Source organism: Hypanus sabinus, chromosome 15 (genome assembly GCF_030144855.1).
Source record: "Hypanus sabinus isolate sHypSab1 chromosome 15, sHypSab1.hap1, whole genome shotgun sequence".
Lineage (NCBI taxonomy): Eukaryota > Metazoa > Chordata > Chondrichthyes > Myliobatiformes > Dasyatidae > Hypanus > Hypanus sabinus.
Window position 1 is genome coordinate 32,800,501 of NC_082720.1, and position 27,489 is coordinate 32,827,989.

The 27,489-nt window shown below is 41.2% G+C and overlaps 1 protein-coding gene across 1 annotated transcript in view; it reads right to left on the reverse strand.

Annotated features, from left to right (window-relative positions):
- LOC132405409 (actin filament-associated protein 1-like 1) overlaps positions 1-13,509 on the reverse strand; it is a 188,715-nt gene extending 175,206 nt beyond the window's left edge. The window contains exon 1 of the mRNA XM_059990180.1: positions 13,372-13,509. Coding sequence (XP_059846163.1) covers positions 13,372-13,387 — 16 coding nt within the window. The 5' untranslated portion in view covers positions 13,388-13,509. The remainder of the gene's footprint in view (positions 1-13,371) is intronic.
- Between the last annotated feature and the right edge of the window lie 13,980 nt (positions 13,510-27,489).

The window sequence follows — 27,489 nt, forward strand, 5'->3', positions numbered from 1 at the left end:
CAACGGCAATTTCCTTAAAAGCAATGATGTCCCGAGGGACCTTGTGGTCCTGGTCCATAACTCCCTGAAAGTGTCGTAGAGTGGTAAAGGTGGTGTATGGCATGGTTGCCTTTATTGGTAAAGGCACTGAGTTCAAGCTTCAGAAAATTATGCTGCAACTGCAGAAATTCTGGTTTAGCCATATCTGGAATATTACATTTATTTCTGGTTGCCTCATTGCAGGAGGTAGAGACCTTGGAAAGGCTGCAGAAGAGGTTCACCAGATACTGCCTGGATTAGAGGGCATGTGCTGTAAAGAGAGGTTGGGCAAACTGAGTTGCTTTCTCTAAAATGAAAGAGGCTGAGAGGAGACTGATAGAAGTTCATAAGATTATGTAAGGCCTATAAAGAGTAGATATCTAGTATGTTTTACCCCAGGGTAAAAATATTTAATAAGGGAGGGCATGCATTTGAGAGGGGAAATTTCAAAGGAGATATCTGGACAACTTTCTATAAAGTTGAGAGTGGTGGGTGCCTGGAATACATTGGCAGGGGCGGTGGTGATGGCAAATGTATTCGAGGCACTCAAGGGGCTCTTAGATAGGCAGAGAATGGAGGGATATGGACAATGTACAGGCAGTGGGGATTAGTGTAATTAGGCATCATTAGCTTAATTGGTTTGGCATTACATTATGGGTCAAAAGGCGAGGTTCTCTGCTGTACTATACTATGTTTTATGTTCTATATTCTAGAGATTTACAGCACAGAAACAGATGCTTTTGTCCAGCATGTTCATGACAATCTTTGTGCCCATCCACACTTACTTCATTTACTCATATCAGATCATCGCCTTGCCTATTTAAGTGCCTGTTTCATAAATGTATCGACTCCACTACTTCCTTTACAATGCATTCCAGATATCAACTCTGTGTAAAAATACTTGTCCCTCAAATTCCCTTTAAAACTCTTTCCTCTCAACTTAAATCTATCTTCTCTTCTTCTTGATATCGCTGCCCTGGGTAAAATATTTGTACTGTCTATGCATCTGATCATTTTACATACCTCTATTAGGTTACCACTCAGCTTCATTCGCTTCAATATTTTCTCCACTACAAGAGAAAACAGCCATAAGATAGGAAAGTGAGGAAATCGGAAATCAGAAGTGAAGAAAATGAAGAAGTGAAGAAATCGGCTCTCTGTAAGTTAGCTTCCCTGAATTCTTCGTTTGAATCCAAAATAATTTTAGGATTTTAGGTTGTTACCCTGTTACACACAAAGCAGCTTTGTACTTCTGAGTCAAAATGCTTCTTATTTGTTCTTCCCATTTATTTTCTGCAAATGCTACTCACTGTTTTGATTCACCGATAAATCTAAACTAAAGCAAGTCTGTATTATCTAACATCAAGATCAGATGCTTTGCAATTCCTTCCTTTCTTACACTGATTAATAATTTTGCTATATAGAGATTTCTTTTTTGCATGCAATCCAAATGCTTAAGTTAGAAATGAGAGTCCCAGAATAGAAGCACTCATTCCTGTCTGCTGCTGTCTCTGTCACTTCCTGCCTAGCATGGTGTGATACAAGTCCGTACTGGATGTAATTTGTCCCATCAACTCATGTATACAAATTGACATATAAAACCTATCAACCTGTGCTTCTTGGGCTATTTTTGCTTCAAAATTGTTATGAGGCAGTATGGCACCCCTGTAAAACAATGATGCAGGAAATACTCAGCCAGTTAGGCAGCTGAAGCAGATTAACTTTCAGGTTAATTCATGTGTGAGATTATTGAATGAGTTGATTTTAGGAAGCTGTAATCCAGTTAATCATAACACAGGTAGTTGATCCTTGGAAGTTACGAATCAGAGAATCAGATTTATTGTTACTGACTCGTCATGAAATTTGTTGTTTTGCGCCTGCACTACAATGTAATACAAAAATAAACTATGATGTAATAAAATATTAAATAAGTAATGCAAGAAAGAATAATATTGAGGTAGTGTTCACATGTCCATTGGCCATTCAGGCTCCTGCACCTCCTCTCTGATGGTAGCAATGAGAAGAGGGCATTTCCTGGGTAGTGGGTGTCCCTAACGATGAATAATTGATGCTGCCTGTTAGAGCCTTTTGAAGATGGCCTTAGCGTTGGGGAGGCTATTTTAAAATTTATCTTTCTTGTATTCCAAGGATAAGGATGTCACAGTAAGATACAGTAAGTGTGTGTGTATATATATATAGGAAAGGGAGAAGGGAGGGAGCAGGAAGCACCAGAGAGACATTCTGTAATGATCGATAAATCAATTGTTTGGAATTAAATGACCTTTCCTGGTGTCTCAGGGCTGGGTGTGTCTGCACCCACACCACCTCTCTGCTCTGACACCCTTTCTCTGCCATCTGTCCCACACCCCTCTCACAGCACTCCACTATTGCCATTCCCAACATCCATTACTCCCACCAGATTTACGCACTCGCCCTCCACTCCAATTTGACAAATACAGTATAGTGCAAAGTCTTAGGTATATATACTACCATGCCTAAGACACTGTAAAAGCGAGAGAGAGGAGTGAGACAGAAGTTGGTAAGTGGAAACCAATGAAGGACAGAAGACAGGCAAACAAAACTAGCTGGGGGAAGTACGGTAAAGGTGAACCATGGGAGAGGTACGAGGTGGGAGAAAAATGAAGTGGGAGGGGAAAGGGGTGAGAAGAGTAGGGATGGAAAAGGTAAACAAAGGGAAAGAGAACCTCAGTGGACAGGTGGGATGGGAATCAGTGATCGCACCATTGGGTTGCAGGCTCCCCAAGCAGAATGTGAAGCTCCATTCTTTAATTTGTATTTGGCCTCAGAGTAGAGAAGGATAAGAACAGACAGAGAGTGGGAAGGGAAGCATCCAGAAGCTCAAGATGTCTGATGTTTTTGCAGAGAAGCTGCAAGCTGTCTTCAGTTGCCTAGTCTACACTATGTAGGTCTTGCCAACATAGAGGAGGCGTGTCACAAGCACCAACAGAACAGACAGGTTGGATTGGCCAGTTGCTCAATGGCCCAACTGGCCTCAACATGTAAAACCAGATACTTTCCCAAACACTCTTTGCATATAAAGTACCGCATAAAAGTCGTAGGCACATATAAAAATATTCTGTAAGGTGAAATAAAATAAACATAAAGTTTTTAATTATCAAAAAAATTGTAAAGTTTTGTAAAAATTTACAATTGTAAATTGTACATTACAATTGTAAATTTTTTTGTAAAAAATAGTTTTGTAAAAATTGTGAAAATTGTAAAATTGTAAAAATTGTAAATTTACAATTTAAAATTGTAAAATTGTAAAGTGACAGTAAAAAAAAAAGATATCAAATCAATGTTTGGTGTGACCATCCATCCTTTGTCTTTATAACTGCATCAATTAGGTATACTGTCATGGAGTTTTATAAGAAAATTTGCTGGAAGGTTGTTCCAAGCATCTTAGAGAACTTACCACAGTTCTTCTGTAGACTCTCGCTTGATTTGGTCTCTCCAGGTAATCCCAGATAGCCTCGAAAATGTTGAGATCAGGGATCTGTGGAGTCCACACCATCTGTTACAGAACTCCTTGTTCTTCCTTTCACTGAAGATAGTTCTTTATGACCTTGGCCAAGTGCTTGGGGTCATTGTCCTGCTGTAGAATGAAGTTAGGACTGATCAGACCCCTTCCCAATGGCATTGATCACCAACTCCATTTTCAGAAATGCAACCCCAAACCTACAGGGAACCTACACCATGCGTCACTGTTGGCTGCAGCTACTTAATAATGTAGCACTCTCCAGCTCTTCTACGGACAAACTGACTCCTTCTTGAGCCAAAAGTTTCAAATTTTGACTCATCAGTCCTGAGCACTTGCTGCCATTGCTCAGCAGTCCAGTCCTTGTATTTCTGGGCGTACTCGGCTTTGAATCTACTTCAGAGGAATAACTTTTTGGCAGCAGCTTGTCCACGAAGACCACTTCTGACTAGATTTTCCAGACCATTTAGAGGTGTACTTGTTTTCCAGTGAGTTCAGAGTTGATAGAAGTGCTGGACTTCTTCCGATTTAGTAGGGTCATCGGTTTGATGCATCTCTTGTCTCATTTTCCCTGGGCAACCACTGCATTTCTGGTCCCCAACATTGTCCGTTTTTGTGCTTCTTCAGAAAAGCTTAAACAGCACATCTTGAAACTCCTTTCTGCCATGAAATATCTGCTTGTTAGAGACCTTGCTGTTGCAGGATGACCACCCTTGTTGCTTATTGCTATGCTTGCTCTTGCCATGGCGTACAAATTGGTGATTTGGAGGTCAAACTGCCACATCTGCCGCACATTCACCCTTTAGTTTAGTTGTCCTACATCAAGTTTGATTCCTTCTATACCCATTTGTGTTTCAGTTAATCAATTAAGTTTATTCATCTCGTTATGTCTTTGATCATGAACATTCTGTTTGTTACTTTAGTTTAATCATGCACTGGGCACATGTACATATACTGTAATCAAGTATGTATAATGTAATCAAGTTTTTATTTAAAAAGTGGTCTATAATTTAATCCGTTACTTTATTTAACAAAATATTACAAATTCTCTATAACATTTAATTCTTTGAAAAAATAATACTTGGAAATCTAAAGTTTGCTCTTTTCTTCTGACATATGAATGTAGAAGACAAAAAAGCATAAAACAAAATTTATATAAAAAATCTATGGTGCCTAGGACTTTTGCACAAGATACCAATATTAATTACCCCAATGGTTGTATAGATCTGCACATGAAACATCTGATTTGAGCTTGGAATGTTGGACAGCCGGACCTGTTATGCCACATGGAAAGGAAGCTGAGGATATACCTGGCAGCTACGTAGCTAAATCTGATGGGTGTGGGATGCTCAGCAATACCTAATGATTCCTCTGAACCACCTGCAGTTTATCCTTATGGTGTTTTGGAAGCAAATAGAAAAACAAGGAGAAACCTATTGAGGTTGCAAGGCCTGTATATTCTTGTAAGAAATAACATTGTACTGGGGCTCTTCCTTCAGTCACCAATCTCCCCATTATAAAGAAATATCAATGCAGCACCTAGGCCAGGCTATAATCAGTGATTTCATAAATAATCATTAGATAAAGAGTGAAGATCCTCACTGATGACTCACACTGTTCGATTTTATTCAAAACTCCTCAGATAATAAAGCTGTAGGCTGTAGGCCAAGGCAGTTCAACTTCGGCAACTTTCACACATGGGCTGATATGCAGCAAGTGATATTTAATCCTTACAAGGGCCTGAAAATGATCTATCTCCTTTTCAAAGAACATCAAACCACCTTCTCAAAATATTGCCAACAAAAAGTCCCCTTTCATCTACATCTCAGGGGTTGCTATGACTGGCAATAACAGGTGAAGTCAAGTAACCGCTATGGTTGGAAGAACAGATTATCTTGAGGTGAGTAATTCATCCATTGACTCTATGGAGCCATTTTACTATCCACAACCAGCACAGGTCAACATCATGATAGAATACTTTAGACTTTCTTGAGTCGCTGTAGCTCCAGTAATATCAATAAATTTGACAGTATCCATGAAAAAACCACTATGATTGACACCTAATTTGCCACAATAAATGTTATTTCTATCAGATACAGTACACCATCAATGCATAAGGCACTACTCAATCCCAAGACATCTACTACCAGAGTCAAAGGGAGCACCTGCAAGTTGTTCTCTAGCTCAAATGTTATCTTGACTTGGAAACATTGAAATTCTTTCATTAACCAGAACGACTTATCTTTACTATAAAGTCTACAATGGATCAAGAAGGATTGCCTCTACCCACCATTCGATGGGCAATGAACACTTGCATCCTGCTAATTAACAAACAATACGTATGGCAAAGATGAAGGGTTTGAACCCTTCCTGATGAAGGGTTTCGGCCTGAAACGTCGTCACTACCTCCTCCCATAGATGCTGTCTGGCCTGCTGAATTCTGCCAGCATTTTGTGTTTTTATTTATTTCCAGCATCTGCAGATCCACTCGTGTTGTATGGCAAAGAAGCTAGTTTTGGCAATGAAAAGGTTTTGCACTTGATGGAAGTCATGATTTTAAAAAGTTGAGAATGCTGGTAGTTCTCAGCACAGAGAAGGAAACACTTTATGTCAATGACTTTTGATCAGAACAGATGAAAGATCTATGATTTCACAATTGACACTGTTTCCTGCATCACACATGTTGTTGAACAATTGAATACTTCTACTTTTTTCTAGGAATTGTTGATCATTATTTGGAGCATCCTTCATACAGCGCTGTTTTTTTGGTTCAAGAATAATCAATCCATTCACTTCCATACCAACTTAGAACACCCATGAAATAATTCCTGAATTTTGGTTGCTATTGTTATATATTCAGGATTTTTGAGATTTTATGTGAAGCAGTCTAGTGAATATTTGTTACTTACTGCACACCATTCTGGAAAAACGTAATTACAATGATTACTGGATTCTGTCCCAAATTATTGTTCTTTGTTTATAAAGTTGGTTGAAAATACACTTTTACAAAAATAAATCTCAGATTTGAATGAAAAAAGATGCTTTTATTCATGCACGACAGGAAAATAAACTAAACATTACCAAAAAAATACAAACAAGAGAAAGTATGCAGATGCTGGAGATCTAAGCAACACAAACAAAATGCTCGAGGAACTCGGCAGACCAGGCAACATCTATAAATACAGTTCACATTTCAGCCCAAGACACTTCAGCAGGACTGGAGAAAAAAAGATGAGGAGTAGAGCTAAAAGATGGGGGGAGTGGGGGAAAAGGAGGGAGGAACACAAAATGATAGGTGAAAATGGGAGGGGGAGGTGCGAAGTAAAGAGCTGGGAAGTTGATTAGTGAAAGAGAGTCAGGCCTGGAGAAGGGGGAATCTAATAACAGAGGACAGAAGATCATGAAAGAAAGAATAAGTGGGGAGGAGCACCAGAGGGAGTTGTTGGGTAGCAAGGAAATAAGGTGAGAGACTGAAAATGGAATGGTGAAGTGGGGGGCATTACTGGAAGTTTAAGAAATTGATGTTCATGCCATCAGGTTGGAGGCGACCCAGATGGAATATAAGGTGTTGTTCCTTCAAACTGAGCGTGGCCTCATCACGACAACGAGGAGCCACGGACTGACATATTGGAATGGGAATGGGAAGTGGAATTAAAATGGGTGGCCACTGGGAGATCTTGCTTCTGGAGGATGAAGTGTAGATGCTCAGTGAAGTGGTCTCCCAATCTACGGTGGGTCTCATCAATATATAGCAGGCCACACCAGGAGCACTGGACATAGTATATGACGCCAACAGAGTCACAAGTAATACACCTGCCCCTACACCTCCTCCCTCACTACCATTAAGGGCCCCAAACAGACCTTCCAGGTGAGGCGACACTTCACCTGTGAGTCCATTAGGGTTATCTACTGTATGCGAAGCTCCCGGTATGGCCTCCTGTATATCGGTGAGACCCGATGTAGGTTGGGAGACTGTTTCACTGGGTACCTACGCTCTGTCCGCCAGAAGCAAGATCTCCCAATGGCCACCCATTTTAATTCCACTTCCCATTTCCATTCGAACATGTCAGTCCATGGCCTCCTCTACTAAATTCAAAGTATAAAGTTAATTTATTATCAAAGTACATATATGTCACCATATACAACCCTGAGATTCATTTTCTTGCAGGCATACTCAATACATCCACAATAGGAAAATAACCATAACAGAATCAATGAAGGACCACACGAACTTGGTCTTTCAACTAATGTGCAAAAGATAACAAGAAGTGCAAATAGAAAAATAAAGAAAGAATAATAATAAATAAAAAACCAACAAATATTGAGAACATAAGATGAAGAGTTCTTTAAATTGAGTCCATAGGATGTGGGAACATTTCAAAGAAGGCCAGTTGAAGTTGAGTGAAGTTATCGCCCTTTACAATCTCTTAGGAGAGATTAAAAATAAAATACATTTTACTTGGGGGACGTGGTGTATTGGAAAATCTGCTCAATTCCTCTACATTGCAGCATGGAAATATCTCTAACTGGAGCTTCCAGCGGTATTTTTTGTAGGAGATGCAATCTGCCTCAGCCAGAAGCACATCCAGGCCTTGCTTGAAGGTACTCAGTTGAATATGGATCAACCTCATACGAAGTCCACCATTCTCTGGGAACAGAATCAGCTCTAGATCAAACCTAAACATGGCACAATACTACTTCAAATGATGATCCACGAATCGGCTCTGCCAGCCTATTCAATCTGTGCACATTATCTTCACTTTCTCATCCCACATCCCTCAACCCCTTGGCTATATGGGAATATACCTTCTATGTCAGAGATGACCATGTTCACCAGTAACTTCACATTTGTTTTTAGTTGATTACAAGAGCTATAAATGTGTGCATCCCTGAGGCCTCATCTCTCACATGTAACGACTAAAATGTTTTGTGTTGGAAATTAGGCTGGTGACCCTCCTTGTCACACATTATGCAAGCAGCTCAGAAAAGAACATCACATTCCAAGTGAGGCCCAATTCATGTTTTGTATATTCTATTTTTGATTATAAAATGTTCAGTGGATACACCCCGATTCATTCTATGTGCTGGTTCACAGCAATGCTGATGTACTGTTCTGAAACACTTTGATACTTTACCCTGAAAGACATACATTGCTCAGGGTTTGTATAGACAAATACAGCACTTTTCAGATTAAGTATTATTTGCTAGTCATTGCTGCACATATTATCCTGACCTTGGGTACTGTTTGCATTGAATGTGCCCATTCTCCGTGTGACTATGTGAGTTTCAGAATGCTTTGGATTTCTCCCACAAAGCAAAGATGTATTGGTTGGGAGGGTAATTGTCCATTGTAAACTGCCCCTCGTGTGTAGATGAATGATAGAATTGGGGGGGGGGGTGGTTATTAGAATAAAAATCAGTGTAGGATTAGTGTAAATGGGTGCTTCACAGTAAGCATGGACTTTGTGGGCTGTATGACGATGACTAAATTATATATGCTATTGACTTTCTTAATAGACATTTACCACACTTAAAACAGATGTAGCTCTTATGTTAAAGCATATTAAATATAAATAGTTAGAATCTCTGAATCAATTTCCATGATCTCCTGCAGTAAGCATGGCAGGTCTATGGAATCCGTGGAGAACAGAAATGAACAGCTGTTTGTGTTGCTGCTGCAGATTTCCTGCCAAAGTAACAAGAGAAATCAACAATTTCACTCTCCCACTACACCCACCTCATCTCACTTACACTCATCATATTCAAGTTCTAAGTAAATTTATTATCAAAGTACATATGCCACCATAAGCAACCCTGAGATTCATTTTCTTGCAGGCGTACTCAAAAATTCCATAGTATAATAACCATAACAGAATCAATGAAAGATCACATCAACTTGGGTGTTCAACCAGTATGCAAAAGACAACAAACTGTGCAAATACAAGAAAGGAGTAATAATAATGTAATAAATATCAAGAACATGAGATGAAGAGTCCTTGAAAGTGAGTTCATAGGTTGTGGGATATTTCAATGATGAGGCAAGTGAAGATGAGTGAAGTTATCCCCTTTGGTTCAAAAGCCTTGATATTTAAAATGATTCAGGTCTAAGGAAAGGCAGTTGCAGACCACAGGTTGCCAGCTGCAAGACACACACACACCTAATAGTCTGAACCTCAATTACTCATCAAGGCCAATATAAATTAGGAATCTGAGACTGCCAAAGAGAACTATAGCAAGCCAAGGACGCTGCTTGCTGCTCAAAGGTTTCTGGCAAAGCTGACAAATAAACTCATTACCCAGGCTAGCACTAACCTGAGTCAGGAATATAGAGAACAAAATATATAGAGAGGTGAAAATGTCCACATACTCCCCTACATTACTGATTCATGCTCTGTGATGTTTTACAATAAAATACAGCATATACATAATTACATCATAGATTCACTGACAATGAGAAATATTGAATGATTAACCAAATGTAACGAGGATGAATTTCAATGCAATAATTCTTACTAAGTAAACAGTTGCATCCTTCTTCAAGAAAGCTTCCAGTTAGCACCTTTTGTTGTCTTGTTGCCTCTATCATATGATTCAGGTTAAAAATTTCAAACATATTTTCATCATAACCACCCTGCACAAGGAATAACCATACTGATATTGTTTGACAATGGTCAAGAACTTGCCTTTCAGTTGCAGTTCAATTTTATATAAAATACTGCTCTAAATTATACTATATATTATACCATATACCATTCTATTATCATTTTATAGCATATTAGAGATTAGTATTTTGCTTTTCCCTGTACCAACAACAGAGCTGACTGTTAGGTGAATAGAAGTGACTGCAACATTCAAGGTGGGGGTCAATTCCAGTACAGTGATGAATAACACTTGGCAAAACTTTCAGCATTCTCTGCAATTTGTTAATTGTTGTTTTCTCTCATCTGAAGGCTCTGTAGAACCTATTTCTTCCAGATGTCTTTTCCTGCCCAACTTAACATAACTTAGTGTTATTTTCATCTTTACTCACATACATTTCCTTAAAAAATGCTTCACCACATGAACCTACTTTCAACACTTTCCCCACATTCACTGACATGCATTTGGCTCCTGGCACCTTAGGGAACAGTGCTGGGTGAAGTGACAAGTCACCGGAGCAGCAAAAGAGAAAACCAAATTTACGTAAACCAAATCGTAAGCAGCTGTGAAATACAGAGACAAAAATAATGTGAAATTAATAACACCAAATGCATCAATTGTAATGGTAACACAAAACCTCCAGTGTTGTAAAGACCTATATGGTCCAGTAATATACTTCATGAGAAGAAGTCGCCAGTTTACTTAGATATACAGTTTGTACATAGCAGAATAGGCCCTTCAAGCTGCAGCACCCAGCAAACCCTGACAGCCCCGGTTTCAAGGTTCAAAGTAAAGTTTATTATCAAAGTACATATGTCACCATGTACAACCCTGAGACTCATTTTCCTGCAGGCATAGTCAGCAAATCAATAGAATCATAACTATATACAGCATCAATGAAAGACAATAAACTGTGTAAATGGAAATATAAATAAATAGTAATAAAGAAACTTGAGACAATGAGATAAAGGATCCTTAAAGTGAGAATCATTGGTTGTGGAAATATTTCAGTAATAGGGAAAGTGAAGTTATCCTCTTTTATTCAAGAGCCTAATGGGTGAGTGTGGTTGAACTTGGTGGTGTGAGTCCTGCAGCTCTTGTACCTTCTATCTGATGGTAGCAGTGAGAAGGAAGCACATCCTGTGTGGTGGGATCTCTGATGATGCTTTCCTTCGACAGCGTTTCATGTGGATGTGCTCAGTGGTTGGGAGGGCTTTACCCATGATGTACCAGGCCGAATCCACTACATTTTGTAGGATTTTCCACTCAAAGGCATTGGCGTTTCCATACCAGATGTGATGCAGCCAGTCAATACACCCTCCACGACACATCTATAGAGGTTCGTCATTGTTTTATATGTCATGCCGATTCTCTGCAGACTTCTAAGGAGGTAGAGGTTCTGCTGTGCTTTCTTCACAATTGCACTCACGTGGTGGGTCCAGGAAAGGTCTGCAGGACAGGCACCTGTGCTGATGGAGGTAGTGGAGGCGATGTTGCTAATCGAAACTGACTGGGGTCTACAAGCAAGGAAATCTAGGATCCAATTGCACAAGGAGGTTTTGAGGCCAAGGTCTTTGGTGTTTGTTGATTAGGTTTGAGGGGATGATGGTATGGAAAGCTGAGCTGTAGCCAGTAAAGAACATCCCAATGTATGCAACTTTGCTGTCCTGGTGTTCCAGGAATGAGTCAAGAGCTAATGAGATGCCATCTGCTGTGGACCTGTTGCTCTGGTAGGCAAATTGGAGCAGACCTAAGTCGCCTCTCAGACATAAGTAGATATGTTTCATTACCAACCTCTCAAAACACTTCATCGCCGTCGATGAATCCTAATCTAATTGCAGGACAATTTACAATGACTTATTAACCTACCCGTCAGGTCTTTAGCCTGTGAGAGGAAACCGGAGAACCCGGAGAAAACCCACGCATTCCACGGAGAGACAGTACAAAGACTCCTTACAGAGGACACCAGGAATAACTCCGAGGCTCCGAACTGTAATAGAGTCACGCTGCTCGCTACGCTACCCCGGCAGTGACCTCAAGCCTCCCACTGTAATGATCCAAATATTGGGCCATAAGCAATTCGGGATGGGTAACAAATGCCTTCTTAACAATGAACTAGGAGCACCAGTTTAAAGTAGTGATTCCGCACTGTATCCCTAAATAAGTAAATAAATTAAAACTCTCACGAGGATTGTTAGTGAAATTCTGCTCCGTCTGAACGTCACGACAGAACAAAATTAAACCCCCCCCCCCCAAACACTTAACTATTCTAGTTTATTTCATTCATGCCTGCTGCCAACATGTCACTAAACATGAACATCTGGGTGGGTGAGCAACCCTCTGCAGCTGCCGCACCTGGGTGTTGGTCAGCAGATCAACTCCGGGCGCTGAGGATGATCTCATCAGCAGCAGTGATATCCCACTCGTACTTGCAACCAGGGTTCAAGTATTTGTCACTGTAATGAGATCTCGATGTGTCAGTTCAACAGATCAACCCCAATGTCACTATCGCTGTTTTCACTGGCCAAGTGAAGAAGAGAGGGTTTTGCTTCGTCAGAGAGTCAAAATCGAGGCATGTAGGGGACGACGGGGAGATGCTTATCTACTAGCCAAATAAAATATAAAGATTGCCACAGTAGTCAGTTCCAGCACCAGACAAGCATTTTTTGGACCTCTGATTGCATTTCTTTTGTTAATCCTTCTGTTCGGCTTCACAGGGATTGGGAAAAGGAAACAAATAACGTACTTTCCGAGAGGGCCAAAGGAGAGCAGTTTTGAAAACAGACTTTATATCATTTGCCTAGAGTGAACTTTGAGGCATTGAGAGAGAACTCGAGAGGAAGGTGGTATATAAATCTCTGCTTTCGGATGGACCCCAGGTGTTACACAGCAACGGCACCTGGAATCAAATCGATTTCCACGGCGAGCTTCCGTAGATGCAGTGTAACAGGAATGGGAATTGAAATTTAAGAGAAAACAACCATCCGGTCCGCTTTAAGGTAAATTGCACGCAAAATGTCTAGGTGCACACATTATAGTATCTGGAGAATTTAACAACAGGGTGCCCTCCATTTCACGAAGTCGGCTGATTTCAAGACCAGTCAACTATAGCATCGTGATTACTTAAAAACTGCTACACATGTGCGCTTTGAATTAAATGTTCAGTCTGGCTCCATCTGCTTCAAAACACAAGAGTACTTGAAAGTTAAACTTACCACTGTTTTTCTCCATGGTCAGTTAAGGGTCACAAATGAAAGAACATGAAGACGGCAGTCACCAGGACATGGCCAAGAGCAACGCCGCCTCTGTCCTATCGGGGACACCCGCCCGCTCGGACTCCAGGACAGTGAGCATCCCGCTAGTTTCTTTGGTCTCCCAAGTGCCACGGTTAGACAGAAACACCCGCCCAGGGTCCTAGCGCCCTCTACCAATCAAATAGATACGAGGACAGCTACTACTCAAGATTAAGATTTGAAATATTCGGGTTTTATTTTGTATTCTGTTGGGAGGTATGTCCCACTCCCAGTTACTTGTATTTAGTTAATTCTGGATTTTCTGTTAAAATAGGAAAGTGTATCAAAGTGCATGTTTTCTATTTCAATGCAACTACATTGGTAATTACTATATCCCTATTTAAATACATTTGCAGCTTGTATTGAGTGTTGGCCTACCCACTGCTTCACGCATTGTCTTTGTTCAGGACGCCCGATCCGGAGAGGAGAATGCAGATAAAGCAATTAAAAGTGGGAGCTTGTAAAGGGATATGAGCACACTCCAGCGGCCGTCAGAGAACTGCATAAACATTGGGTGATGTAGTCTGTGTGCAAACGTTTTGATGAGTTAGTTCACCCTCTCATTAGGGATCAGTACACAGACTGCTGATATTTCAGTGGTTTTCCATTTTTCCACACACTGGGTGTAGACAGTCACCTCCCCAGATGACCACAGCCCAGTGCTTCCTTGCTCACTCCCTTATCCTTTCTGAAGCAGGCTGCTTGATTCCCACCAGGAGCCGCAATGAAGAAGTTTGATTGAAGCAGATTTTTCTCCCTGAAGAATTGGATGTGTCATATAATTATTGCAAATTACTGCTATAAATTAAAAAAAACCTTTCTCGCATTTTGTTTGTCTTATCCATAAATCAAATATTATAAGATTAATCCTGAAATTTAGGTAGAATTTCAGGAATGATAATAAATGAAGCCTGTTTGTTCAAAGTTATTTACCACTGTTCACATTTTTACTAATCCTGAATTGACCATCCACGACAGCACAGTATGACCCCTTCGGCCCACAGTGCTGCTCCAATCTTTTAACCTACTCTAAGATCAATCTAACCCATCTCTCCATTTTTCAAGCATCAATGTGCCTATTTAAAAGTTTCTTAAATGCCTGTAATGTATCCGCCTCTACCACTATCCCTGGCAAGGCATTCCACATGCTCACCACTATCTGTGTAAAGAACTTACCTCTGACCCCCCCCCCCCCCAGATTTTCCTCCAATTACCTTAAAATTAAACCCTCCGGTATTAGTTATTTTCATGCTGGGAATAAGTCTGTGACTATCCACTCAAACTATACCGCTTGTCATCTTGAACACTTCTATCAAGTCACCTCTCATCCTACTTCACTCCAAAGAGAGAAGCCTTAGCTTGCTCAATCTATACTTAAAAGACATGGTCTCTAATCTGGGCAGCATCACTTATCCGGTGATGCTGCCTGGATTAGATAAATAAGATTCACTTATCTATAATTCCCAGGGTTGTCCTTACACTCTTTCTTGAACAAAGGAATAACACTTTCCATCCTCCAATCATCTGATGGCCAGAAGGGATGCAGATATCTGCAACAGAGGCACAGATAAGTCTTTGCTCTTACTTTACTTCCTTGTAGTAACCTAGGGTATATTCCATCTGGTGCTGGGACCTTATCTATTCTAATCATTTTTTTTTTACAAATTTCTGCACTTCTTCTCTCTTAATATTGGCATTTTCTAGCATATCAGTCTGTTTTACACTGTCTTCATGAATGTTAAGGAACCTCTCTCTGAATAATGAAGCAAGGTATCCATTAAAGTCCTCCCTAACCTCCCTCAACTTCGAGCACATTTCCTCTACTATCCTTGGTCCGTCCTATTCTCACGCTAGTCATCCTCCTGTTCTTCATATACACGTAGAATGCTTTATCCCTTTCTAGCTCTCCAAAGTCCATTCTTCAGCTCCTTACCTGGTGACCTTGTAACTCTCTAGAGTCCTGTCTGACCCTTGCTTGCTAGCTCTGAAGTAAGCTTCCTTCTTGCTCTTGTCAAGATGCTCTACATTTCTTGTCAGCCATTATTCCTTCACCCTATCATGCTCTCCCTCCCTCAATAGAACAAACATATCCAGAACCTTGTGCAGTTGCACCCTAAACAACTTCCACATTTCCATTGTGCATTTCCCCGATACGCATGTTCCCAATCTATTTATTTATTTATTTGTTTGTTTGTTTGTCTGTTTGTTTATTTATTTATTTATTTATTTATTTATTTATTTATTTATTTATTTATTTATTTATTTATTTATTTATTTATCTATTTATTTATTTATTTATTTATTTATCTATTTATTTATCTATTTATTTATCTATTTATTTATCTATCTATTTATTTATTTATTTATTTATTTATTTATTTATTTATTTATTTATTTATTTATTTATTTATTTATTTATTGATTGATTGATTGATTGATTGATTGATTGATTGAGATACGGCACAGAGTAGGTCTTTCTGGCCCTCTTGAGCCTCCCTGCCCAGGATTCCCCTGATTTAATCCTTGTTCTCTGACAGGACATTTACACCGAACAATTACCCAACCAACCGGCACCCTTTGGACTGTGGGAAGAAATTGGAGCACCTGCAGGAAACACGCGTGATCACGGGGAGAATGTACAAACTCATTACTGGCAGCAGTGGGAATTGAACCTGAGCTGCTGGTACTGTAAAGCATTGCACTAATTGCCATGCTTCCGTGCTCCCAGGTTCCTGCCTAACAGCATTATAATTCCCCCTATTCCAATTAAATATTTTCCCATAATGCCAGCTTTTGCACTAAGAGGGTGCCAATAATTATTTGGAAAGCTAACATCAACCATGTTGACAACAACCCTGGTAATCTGTTGCTCAGTGTCCCTGTTACTATTTGGGAGGCCTCTATACAATAGCCCCAGTATTGTATCGCTCCCTTGCAGTTCTACCCACATTGACTCAGTAGAGAATTCCACCATGCCCTCATCCCTCTCTATAGCTGTGATACTACCCCTAATTAGCAGTGGTGCTACCCCACTCCTTTTACTTCCCTCCCTGTCCCTTTCAAAACATCTAAACCCCAGAAAATGCAGTAGCCATTCCTGCCCTTATGACAGCCAACTCTCCGTAATGGTCATCATGTTGTAGTTCCCTGTACTGACCCATGATCTAAACTCATCTCCCTTGTTCCTAATACTTCTTGCATTAAAATAGATACATTTCCACCTGTTCTATTGACTCAGTTTTTCCTATCAACTGCTTTTCCTTCCTCACAGTCTCACTACACACTATATCTACTCGTATACAACTGCCTTATCCTCTGCCCTATCAGTCCGGTTCCCACCTCCTTGCCAAGCTATTTTAAACCCTCTTCAACAGCTCTAGAAAACCTGTCCACAAGGATATTGGTCGTCTTTGAATTAAGGTGTAAACCATCCTTTTTGTATAAGTCATACCTTCCCTCAAAGCAATTTCAATGAGCTATAAATATGATACCCTGCCTCCTGCACCAATTCTTTAGCCACATATTTATCAACCAAATCATCTTATTCTTACCCTCAATGATACATGGCATAGGCAGCAATCAGAGATTACTATACTTTCTCTGTATTCTCTCTTCAGGACCCCATTCCTTTTCTTATCTACAGTATGTCAATGGTACCAATACGTAACACAGTTTCTAAACTTATACTCAATGGCCACAATGTCAGCTCGTGATCTGCTGCTGTACTCCATGTACTTCAGGGTTCAATGTGTTGTGCATTCAAAGATGTTGTTCTGCACGACATTGTTGAAACACATGGTTATTTGAGTTACTGTTCCCTTCCTGTCAGCTTGACCCAGTCTGGTCGTTCTCCTCTGACCTCTTTCAATAATGAGTCATTTTCGCTCAGAGAGCTACTCACCAGATGTGTTTTGTTTTTCACACCATTTTCTGCAAAGTCTGGAGACTGTTCTGTGTGAAAATCCCAGGAGAACAGCAGATTCTGAGATACTCAAACTGCCCTGTCTGGCACTAACAGTCATTCCTAGTCAAAGTGACATAGGTCATATTTCTTCTCCCATCCTGATATTTACTCTGAACAAATGAACCTCTTGACCATGGCTGCATGCTTCTATGTATTGAGTTGCCACCACTTGATTGGCTGATTAGATATCTGCATTAACAAGCAGGTGCACAAGTGTATCTAATAAAGTGGCTGCTGAGTGTAGAGCTTACTAAGTTGGTGTCATAACAACAACCTTTCCCTCAATGTCAGCAAAACAGAAGAGCTGGTTTCTGGAAATGGGGGTGGTGCAGATGCTCTTGTCTACACCAACAGTGCTGATGGTGAGAGTTTCACATAGCTGGGAGTGCCAATACCCCGTCCTGGTCCAATCTATTAGACACCAGGAAAGATCACTGATGCCTCTATTTCCTCAGGGGGCAAAGTAAATTTGGCATGCTTCCATCAATTTTACCAGCTTTTATGGACAAACCCATAGAAAGCAGCACAGAAAAGATCCTCCTCTCCAACTTCTTGTTGGAGCCAACATAATCAAGGATCAGAATCAGAATCAGGTTTATTATCACCGGCATGGGTCATGAAATTTGTTAACTTAGCAGCAGCAGTTCAATGCAATGCATAATAATACAGAAAGAAAAAAAAAGTAAATCAATTACAGTACAGTAAGTATATATGTATATTAAATAGATTAAACATAGTGTGAAACAGAAATAATATATATTAAGGAGTGAGTCTGTTCACTTCAATTGAGAATCAGAATCAGGTTTAATATCACCAGCATAGGTCATGAAATTTGTTAACTTAATGGCAGCAGTACTATGCAATACATGATAATATAGAAAAAAATAAATAAGTAACTCAATTACAGGAAGTATTTAGATGTATATTAAATAATTAAATTAAAAGTAGTGGAAAAACATAAATAATATTTAACAAAAGTGAGGTAGTGTTCATGGGTTCAATATCCATTTTGGAATCAGATGGCAGAGGGGAAGAAGCGTTCCTGGATTGCTGAATATGTGCCTTCAGTCTTCTGTCCCTCCTTCCTGACATTAACAATGAGGAGAGGGCATGTCCAGGGTAATGGGGGTCCTTAATAATGGATGCCGCCTTTCTGAGGCACCGCTTCTTGAAGATTTCTTAGATACTATGGAGGCTAGTACCCAAGATTGAGCTGACTAATTCTACAACTTTCTGTAGCCTCTTTCTATCCTGTGCAGTAGCTCCCCCCCACCCCCCACCTCCACCCCAGACAGTGTTGCAGCCTGTCAGAAGGCTCTCCACAGTACATTTATAGAAGTTTTTGATTATTGCAGGTGACAAACCAAATCTTCTTGAACTCCTAATGAAATCTAGCTGCTGTCTTGCCTGCTTCATAGCTGTATCGATTTGTTGGGACCAGGTTAGATCCTCAGTGATCTTGACACCCACCAGGAACTTGGAACTGCTCACTCTTTCCACTTCTGATCGCTCTATGAGGATTGGTTCATGTTCCCTGATCTTACCCTTCCTGAAGTCCACAATCATCTCTTTCATCTTACTGACACTGAGTGCAAGGTTGGCGCCATGACACCACTCAATTAGCTGGTATATCTCCCTCCTGTACACCCTCTCGTCTCCATCTGAGATTCTGCCCACAATGGTCGTATCATCAGCAAATTTATAGGTGGCATTTCAGCTATGCATAGCCGCATAGTCATGGGTAGAAAGAAAGTAAAGCAGTAACCCCTTGAGGTGTACCAGTGTTGATCATCAGTGAGGAGGAGATATTATCATCAATCCAAGCAGATTATGGTGTTCAGGCTAGGAAGCTGAGGATCCAATTGCAGATGGGGTTACAGAGGCCCAGGTTCTATAGCTTATCAATCAGGACAGTGGGGCTGATGGTGTTAAATGTTGAGCTTTAGTCAATGGACAGCATCCTGACATAGGTATTTGTATTGTCCAGGTGATCTAAGCAGTGAGAAGAGCCATTGAGGTTGTGTCTGCCATAAGCCTATTGTGGCGATAGGCAAACTACAGTAGGTCCACGTCTTTGCTGTGGCAGGAGTTCATTCTAGCCATGACCAACCTCTCAAAACATTTCAATCACCACTGATGTGAGTGCTACTGGGCGATAGTCATTAAGGCAGCTCACTCTACTCTTCTTAGGCACTGGTATAATTGTTGCCTTTTTGAAGCAGGTGGGATCTTCCAGCTGTAGCAGTGAGAGGTTGAAAATGTCCTTGAATACTCTCGCCAGCTGTTTGGCACAAGTTTTCAGAGCCTTACCAGATACTCCATCAGGGAAGGGTTCACCCTCCTTAAAGACAGCCTGACAACAGCTTCCAAGACATAGATCACAGGGTTCCAGACATTCTCTCTTCTCCCCTCTCCCATTTCCCATCAGGATTAATACAGTATCTACCCTGTTGTTATATGACTATTAAATGTTTCCCTAGAATGATAAGAAGGACCTTTGACCTCACTGAAATGTTTCCATGACCTATGGACTCACTTTCAAGACTCTATCTCATGTTCTCAATATTTATTGCCTAGTTATTTATTATATTATTTCTTTCTTTTTGTATTTGCACAGTTTGTTGTCTTTTGCACACTGGTTGAATGCCCAAGTTGGTGTGGTCTTTCATTGATTCTATTATGGTTATTATTCTATTATAGATGTATTGAGTATGCCTGGAAGAAAATGAACCTCAGAGTTGTATATGGTGACATATATATACTTCGATAATAAATTTAGTTTGAACTTTTGAACTTTGAATGTGCATTATCCTTTCATTTCCTATTTAAGAGCTTCTTGACTGCCTCTGTCATCTTTACCTACATCATCATCACAGTCCACTTCAAACAAAACTTGCCCCACACACCTCCTTTGAACTTAACCATTCTTACCTTAAATGCGTGCCCACTGGTATTAGACATTTCAACACAGGGAAAAATGTACATACCAGCTACCTACTCTGTCTATGCCTTTCATAATCTTATAAATGGCTATCAGATCTCCCCTTAGCCTCTGTCGCTTTAAAGAAAACAATCCAGCTTTGTGCAACCTCTCTTTAACAAACATATCTTCTAATCTAGGCAGCATCCTGGTAAACCTCCTCTGCACCCTCTCCGAAGCCTTGACATCCTTCCTAAAATTGGCAAACAAAATGAATGCAATCCCCCAGAATGGTATAACAAACAAAACTTGCCGACTCTTGAACTCAGTTTTGAGTAATAAAAGTAAGCCTTCTTTACCATCCTATCAACCTGTGTAGCCATTTTCAGGAAGCCATGAACGGGACAAATATCCTTCCTGCCATTCACAAAGATCTTACTATCCCTTTAGATACAATCTCCCAAAGTTTAACCCGTCACATTTTACTCCATCATTCACCCTGATGGGTTAAACTCCATCAGCTATTTCTCCACCCAGATCCACAACAGATCAATATCCTGCTGTATTCATTGCCAGTCTTCTGTACTGTTTACAACACCACCTTGCTTCATGTTTTCTCCAACCCTACTAACCCACTCATCTTTCATCCAGGTCATTTATATATATATCAAGCAGCAAATGTCTTATGTCAGATTCCTGTAGAACACCACTAGTCACAGACCTCCACCTAGAATAAAAACAAATACTACCCTAACTTCTCTGAGCAAGCCAGTTCTGAATCCAGTGGCCAGTTCACTAATTCACCATATATCCCATACATCTTAATCTTTTGGTTGAGTCTCCCATGAGAGACCTTGTCAACCATTTTATTAAAATCCATACAGTCAGCATCCACAGGTCTACCTTCATTAATCAGCTTCATCACCTTCCCGAAAAGCTCAATCAAGTTAGTATGACATAATTTGCCCTCCATAGAGCCATTCTGACTATCCTCAATTAATATTTGGGTTTCTAATTGATCTTTACTCCTCCTTAGGAATCCTCTTCAGTAATTTCTCCATTACCGACATGAGACTCATCAGTCTATAGTTACCAGATTACCCTTTACCCCATGCAGGGCTTATTGAGAAAGTAAGAAGGCATGGGATTCAAGGGGACATTGCTTTGTGGATTCAGAACTGGCATGCCCACAAGGCAAAGAGTGGTTGTAGATGGGTCACATTCTGTATGGAGGTCAGTCACCAGTGGTGTGTCTCAGGGATCTGTTCTGGGATTCCTGCTCTTAGTAATTTTCTATAAATGACCTGGATGAGGAAGTGGAGGGATGGGATGGTAAATTTGCTGATGACACAAAGGTTGGGCATGTTGTGGATAGTGTGGAGGGCTGTCAGAGGTTACAGTGGGACATTGATAAGGAAGCAAAACTGGACTGAGCAGTGGCAGATGGAGTCCATCCCAGATAAGTGAGAGGTGATTCAATTTGGTATGTCAAATATGATGGCAGAATATAGTATTAATGGTAAGACTCTTGGCAATGTGGAGGATTAGAGGGATCTTCGGGTCCGAGTCCATAGGACACTCAAAGCTGCTGTGCGGCTTGACTCTGTGGTTAAGAAAGCATACGGTCTATTGGCGTTCATAAATCATGGGATTGATTTTAGGAGCCGAGAGGTAATGTTGCAGCTACTATATAGGACCCTGGTCAGACTCCACTTGGAGTATTGTGCTCAGTTCTGGTCATTTTGCTATAGGAAGGACGTGGAACCCGTAGAAAGGGTGATGAGGAGATTTACGAGGATGTTGCCTGTTTTGGAGAGTATGCCTTTTTTGGAAAAAAGAGAGAGTGAGAGATACCGCTTCTACCTCTTCCAACGATTCTGAGTGAGGCACAGAGAGATCTGTATTTACTGGCAATTATCTTTATTGTTCAAACTAACAAGTATGTGAATTCACACACTAAATACCTTGTGCGCACACCTGCTAAGTATCCCTGACTCTCCTGGATAGTCAAAGAATAGCAAAGGTATTACCCAGGCGGAGGACTTTACGCTGGCCAGGTGTTCCTTGTTCCTCGTGGCCCCGATTCACTCTCCATGTGCTTCATGCAGGGTTCTTCTCGCTTGTATCTGTGATGGTTATTCTTTGAAGTGAATTCCACCAGCACACACAAAGCATCCACTTTTATATCCATTTCTTATCAATTCAAATGTTGCATTCCCATGTCATTGGCCACAGGTCATGTGTCTGGCCTTTAACACCTGGTCATTGGCTCTGGTTCAAAGCAGCATCCATCTATTGTCCTCTCCCCACCAAAGGACAGTTGCTGACTCATGGCTCTTTGTTCTCAGTCAGCAATGAGCTTGAATCACCTCAGGCATTCACAATCCTGCATGTTACAGCCAACCAAAGAACACCTCATAAATAACTCCTTATTTGGAAATGACCTCCAGTCCAGCAGATTACCTGAAGAGTCTTTGTGCCTTCTTTAAAACACTAATTAAGTCCAGCATGTCAAGTTCACAAAATGGAGAATAGAGTGTCTTCATAAAATGGCAGCCTCCATCCCCAAGCACACGGCAAGAACAAAGACTGCTTCCACTGTCCTTGATTCATTTGAATTCACTGATTTGAAGAATGTCATTCTTTCTGGCCAACACCTTATGAGAATAGGTTGAGTGAACTCAGCCTTGGAGCGATGGAGGATGAGAGGTGACCTGATAGAGGTGTATAAGATGATGAGAGGCATTGATCATGTGGATAGTCAGAGCTTTTTCCCAGGGCTGGAATGGCTAGCATGAGAAGGCACAGTTTCAAGGTGCTTGGAAGTAGGTACAGAGGAGATGTCAGGGGTAAGTTTTCTACACAGAGAGTGCTGAGTGCGTAGAATGGGTTGCCGGCAATTGTGGTGGAGGCTGATACGATATGGTCTTTTAAGAGACTCCTGGACAGTTGCATGGAGCTCAGAAAAATAGAGGGCCATGGGTAACCCTGGGTAATTTCTTAGGTAAGGACATGTTCGGCACAGCTTTGTGGGCTGAAGGGCCTGTATTGTGCTGTAGTTTTTCTATGTTTCTATTTTCCTTTTTGAATAGTAGAACACCATTAGCTACTCGCCGGTCCTCCTGAACCTTGCCTGTGGCTGGAGAGGACACAAAGATATTGGCCATGGTCACAGCAACCTCATCTCTGATCTCTCCCAATAACTTGTGTATATGTTATCAGGCCCTGGGGACTTATCCATCTTGTATTTTTTAAGAGACCAAACAATAACTCCTTGTTTACTTAGGGATACAGTATGGAACAGGCCTTTCCAACTCATTGAGCCATGCTGCCCAGCAACCCACTGATGTAACTCGCCCCTAATCACAGGACAATTTACAATGACCAATTAACCTACTAACTTGTACGTATTTGGACTGTGGGAGGAAACCACAGCACCCAGAAGAAACCCACGTGGACACGGGAAGAACATACAAACTTTCTTACAGAGGACGCTGGAAATGAACTCCGATGGCCCGAGCTGTAATTGTGTCATGCTAGCCACTATGCTATTGTGGTGCCCCAAGTTAATTATTCTTTATCAAAATTCCAGAGCAAGTTAGTATGCTCCACACTGATCTTGCCATCCTCTTTGTCCTTTTCCTTGCTTAATATTGGTGGAATGTACTCATTTAGGACCTCACCACATCTTCTGCCTCCAAGCACATGATCCCCCACCTTTATCCTTTAGTGGTCCTACCCACTCTATCATTATCCTCCTGTTCTTGATGTACAGAATACCTTGAGGTTCTCTTTAATCCTATTTGCCAAAAACATTTCATGACTTTCTGGCTTTCCTAATTCGCCTTCTTTTGTTCATTTTTGGGTTTCTTATAATCCTCAAGGGCTCTATTTGATTTTTGCTTCCTAAATCTTACGTATGTTTCCTTTACCTTCTTGACTGAACTCACCTCCTTTCTTCTACATCCCATGCTTTTACATCCTTCTCTGTTTTTGCTAAATTATCAAAACCCTGGAACAGTAAGCATCCATTATTGCCCTCCCTCAACCAAGTGTCTGTTATGGCCACGTGTACTAATCCATGCTCTAAGGTCATCACGCTTACATATAATATCCCTAGCATTAAAATCCACACACTGCAACCCATCCATCCCATTGTGTTAGTTACCATTCTCCTGCCTGTTCCTACTGGTCATGACATCTACCTTCCTCTCAATCCTTCCATGTTCTGACCTGGTGCTCTGGTTTCCATTTGCTGCCAGACTACATCTCCTGAGCAGCACCAATGAACCTCCTAGCCAGGATGTTCGTTCTCCTCCTGTTAAGGTAAAACCAGTCCCATTTGTACATACAGGTCACTCCTCCCCCAGAAGAGGTTCCACTGATATAAGTACTTGAAACATTGCCCCCTGCACTAGTCCCTCAGCCATCTACTTGTTCCTTCCTTCTATTCCTGCCCTGACTAGCAAGTGGCACAATGAGTAATCAAGAGATTGCTAACTTTGGAGTTCTGCTTTTCCTGACTCCCTATACTCCCAGTGCAGGACCTCTTCCCCCTTTCCACCTATGTCATTTATTCCAATATGCACCATGGCCTCTGGTTGCTCACACACCTCCTTGAGAATGTTTTGCAGTTGTTCTTATACATCTTTCTGGAGTCTTTTCATAGCCACAGAATTGGCTATGTCTTCCTAAGTACAGAGCATTCCATCACTATTGCTCTGCCTGACTTTATCCTTCCCTCAGAGCTCATCACATGCCAGTGACTTGCTGCAGCCTCTATGCCCTGATACCCAGTAGAATCCAAAGGGATATACTTGTTCCTGAGGAGAACGGCAAACCCTGCAGTGACTGCCTACTCCGCTCATGTCTCCTCGTGCTCACCTTAGGCTTAGTCCTTAAGACATAGAAGCAGAATTAGCCATCGAGTCTGCTCTGCCATTTCATCATGGCTGATCCTGGATCCCCACTCAACCCCATGCTCCCGTCTTTCGCCATATCATTTGGTGCCCTGACCGATCAGGAAACAATCAACTTCCACCTTAAATATGCCCATGGACTTGGCCTCACTGTAGTCTGTAGCAGAGCATTCCACAGATTCACTACTCTCTGGCTAAAAAAATTCCTCCTTACCTCTGTTCTAAAAGGTTGCCTATCAATTCTGAGGCTGTGCCCTCTAGTTCTGGATCCACTCTGCATCCACCCTATCCAGTCCTTGTACCTTGGGTGAACAACGAAATAAAACTGTACCCATGACTTCTCATTGAAGCCTTTTTTTAGAGTTGTTCTCACTCCCCAAGCATAGACAACTTACTCAGCCTCTTGAGTTAGATTTCTTTCTTTCTTCCTTTCTTCCTACCTTCCTTCCCTCCATTCCTCATTCCTCCTATCTTCCTTCCCTCCATTCCTCATTCCTCCTTCCTTCCCTCATTCCTTTCATCTCTCTTTCCTTCCTACCCTCTCTCCCCACCCCCTTCCCTCCTTCAGTACCTCCGTCCTTCCTTCCAAGTGGTATGTCACAAAAGACTCCAGCAAATTCCTACAGATGCATTGTGAAGAGCATTCTAAACGATTGCATCACAATCTTGTATGGAGGCACAAATACACAGCATCAGAAAATACTGCAGAGAGTTGTAAAGTCAGTCAACTCCACCATGGCACTACTTCCCCTCCATTGATACATCTTCAAATGGCGATGCCTCTAAAAGGCAGCATCCATCATAAGGACCCTCATAACCCAGAAAATGCCCTCTTCTCACTATTACCATCAGGGAAGAGGTACAGAAGTCTGAAGACACACGCTCAACATTTTAGGACAGTGTCTTCCCCTCCACCATCAGATTTCTGAACAGCTCATAAATCCATGACTACCTCATTCTGAAAGTGAGGAGCCAGAAGTCTTGGCACATATTGGTACCAAAGAGTAAGCAGTTGTTTGGGGCCAAGACACTTAATCAGGACTGGTGGCTGAATCATGGTTTAAGAGGGGTCCTGATAAAGCATCTGGACTCAAAATGTTGATTGTTTATTCTTTTCCACAGGTTGCCTGGCCTGCTGAGTTCCTCCAAAATTTTATGTAGGTTGTGTAGGAATAGGATGATTTGCTAGATAAAAGTGTGGCAGAGGAACTGGTGTAGGAGGCAGGGGTTCAGATTTCTGGATCATTGGGATATCTTCTGGGGTATGTACGACCCGTATAAAAGGGACAGATTACACCAGAGCCCAAGGGGGACCAATATCCTTGTGGGCAAATTTGCTATGGCTGTTTGGGAGGGTTTAAATTAACTTGGCAGGGGTATGGGAACGGGAATAATAGGGCTGAGGATGGGGTAGTTGGTTGACAAAAAGAGGCAGTGTGTATTGAGACTACAGGCAAGGAGAGGCTGATGATAGGGCAACATTTCAGTCAATGTGATGAGCTGCAATGCAAAAATGGGACAAAATCAAAAAGGGTGATGAATACAGGACTGAAAGTTCTATATTTGAATGTATGCAGTACCCAGAATAACTTGTATACAGAAGAACTTGTAGCACAATAATGCAGGGGTGTCAAACTCATTTTAGGTCATGGGCCGGATTGGGCAAAATGCAGCTTCATGCGGGCCGGATCAGTCGGGCGCGTGCGAACGCAGCTTTCATTGCCTCTGTTTTATCAGCCTGTTCTCATGTGTCTCAGTCTCTGCTATAACTACAAAGTGTTTCACTTTACAAATTCCATTTCTTATGAAGAAGACTGCTGAACAAGCATTACTTTTATGATTGGTATTAACTTACAATCATAGGCTTCATATCGCCGGGCCATTAATAATGAAAATAATAGATCTATCTAAAATGATCTCGCGGGCCGGATATAATTGTACACCGGGCCGGATATGGCCCGCGGGCCTTGAGTTTGACACCTATGCAATAATGGATTGGCATGAATGATGTTATGACCATCACTGAACTGTGGCTGAAAGAAGATTATAGCTGGGAACTTAACATCCAAGGATATGCATTGTATTGAAGGGACAGGCAGGTAGGCAGAGGGGGTGGGTGGCTCTGTTGGTAAAAAATTAAACTGAATCATTAGAAACAGGTGATACAGGATTGGAAAGTATAGAATGAGTATGTGGATTGAGCTAAGAAACTGCAAATGTGAAAAGACCCCGAGTAG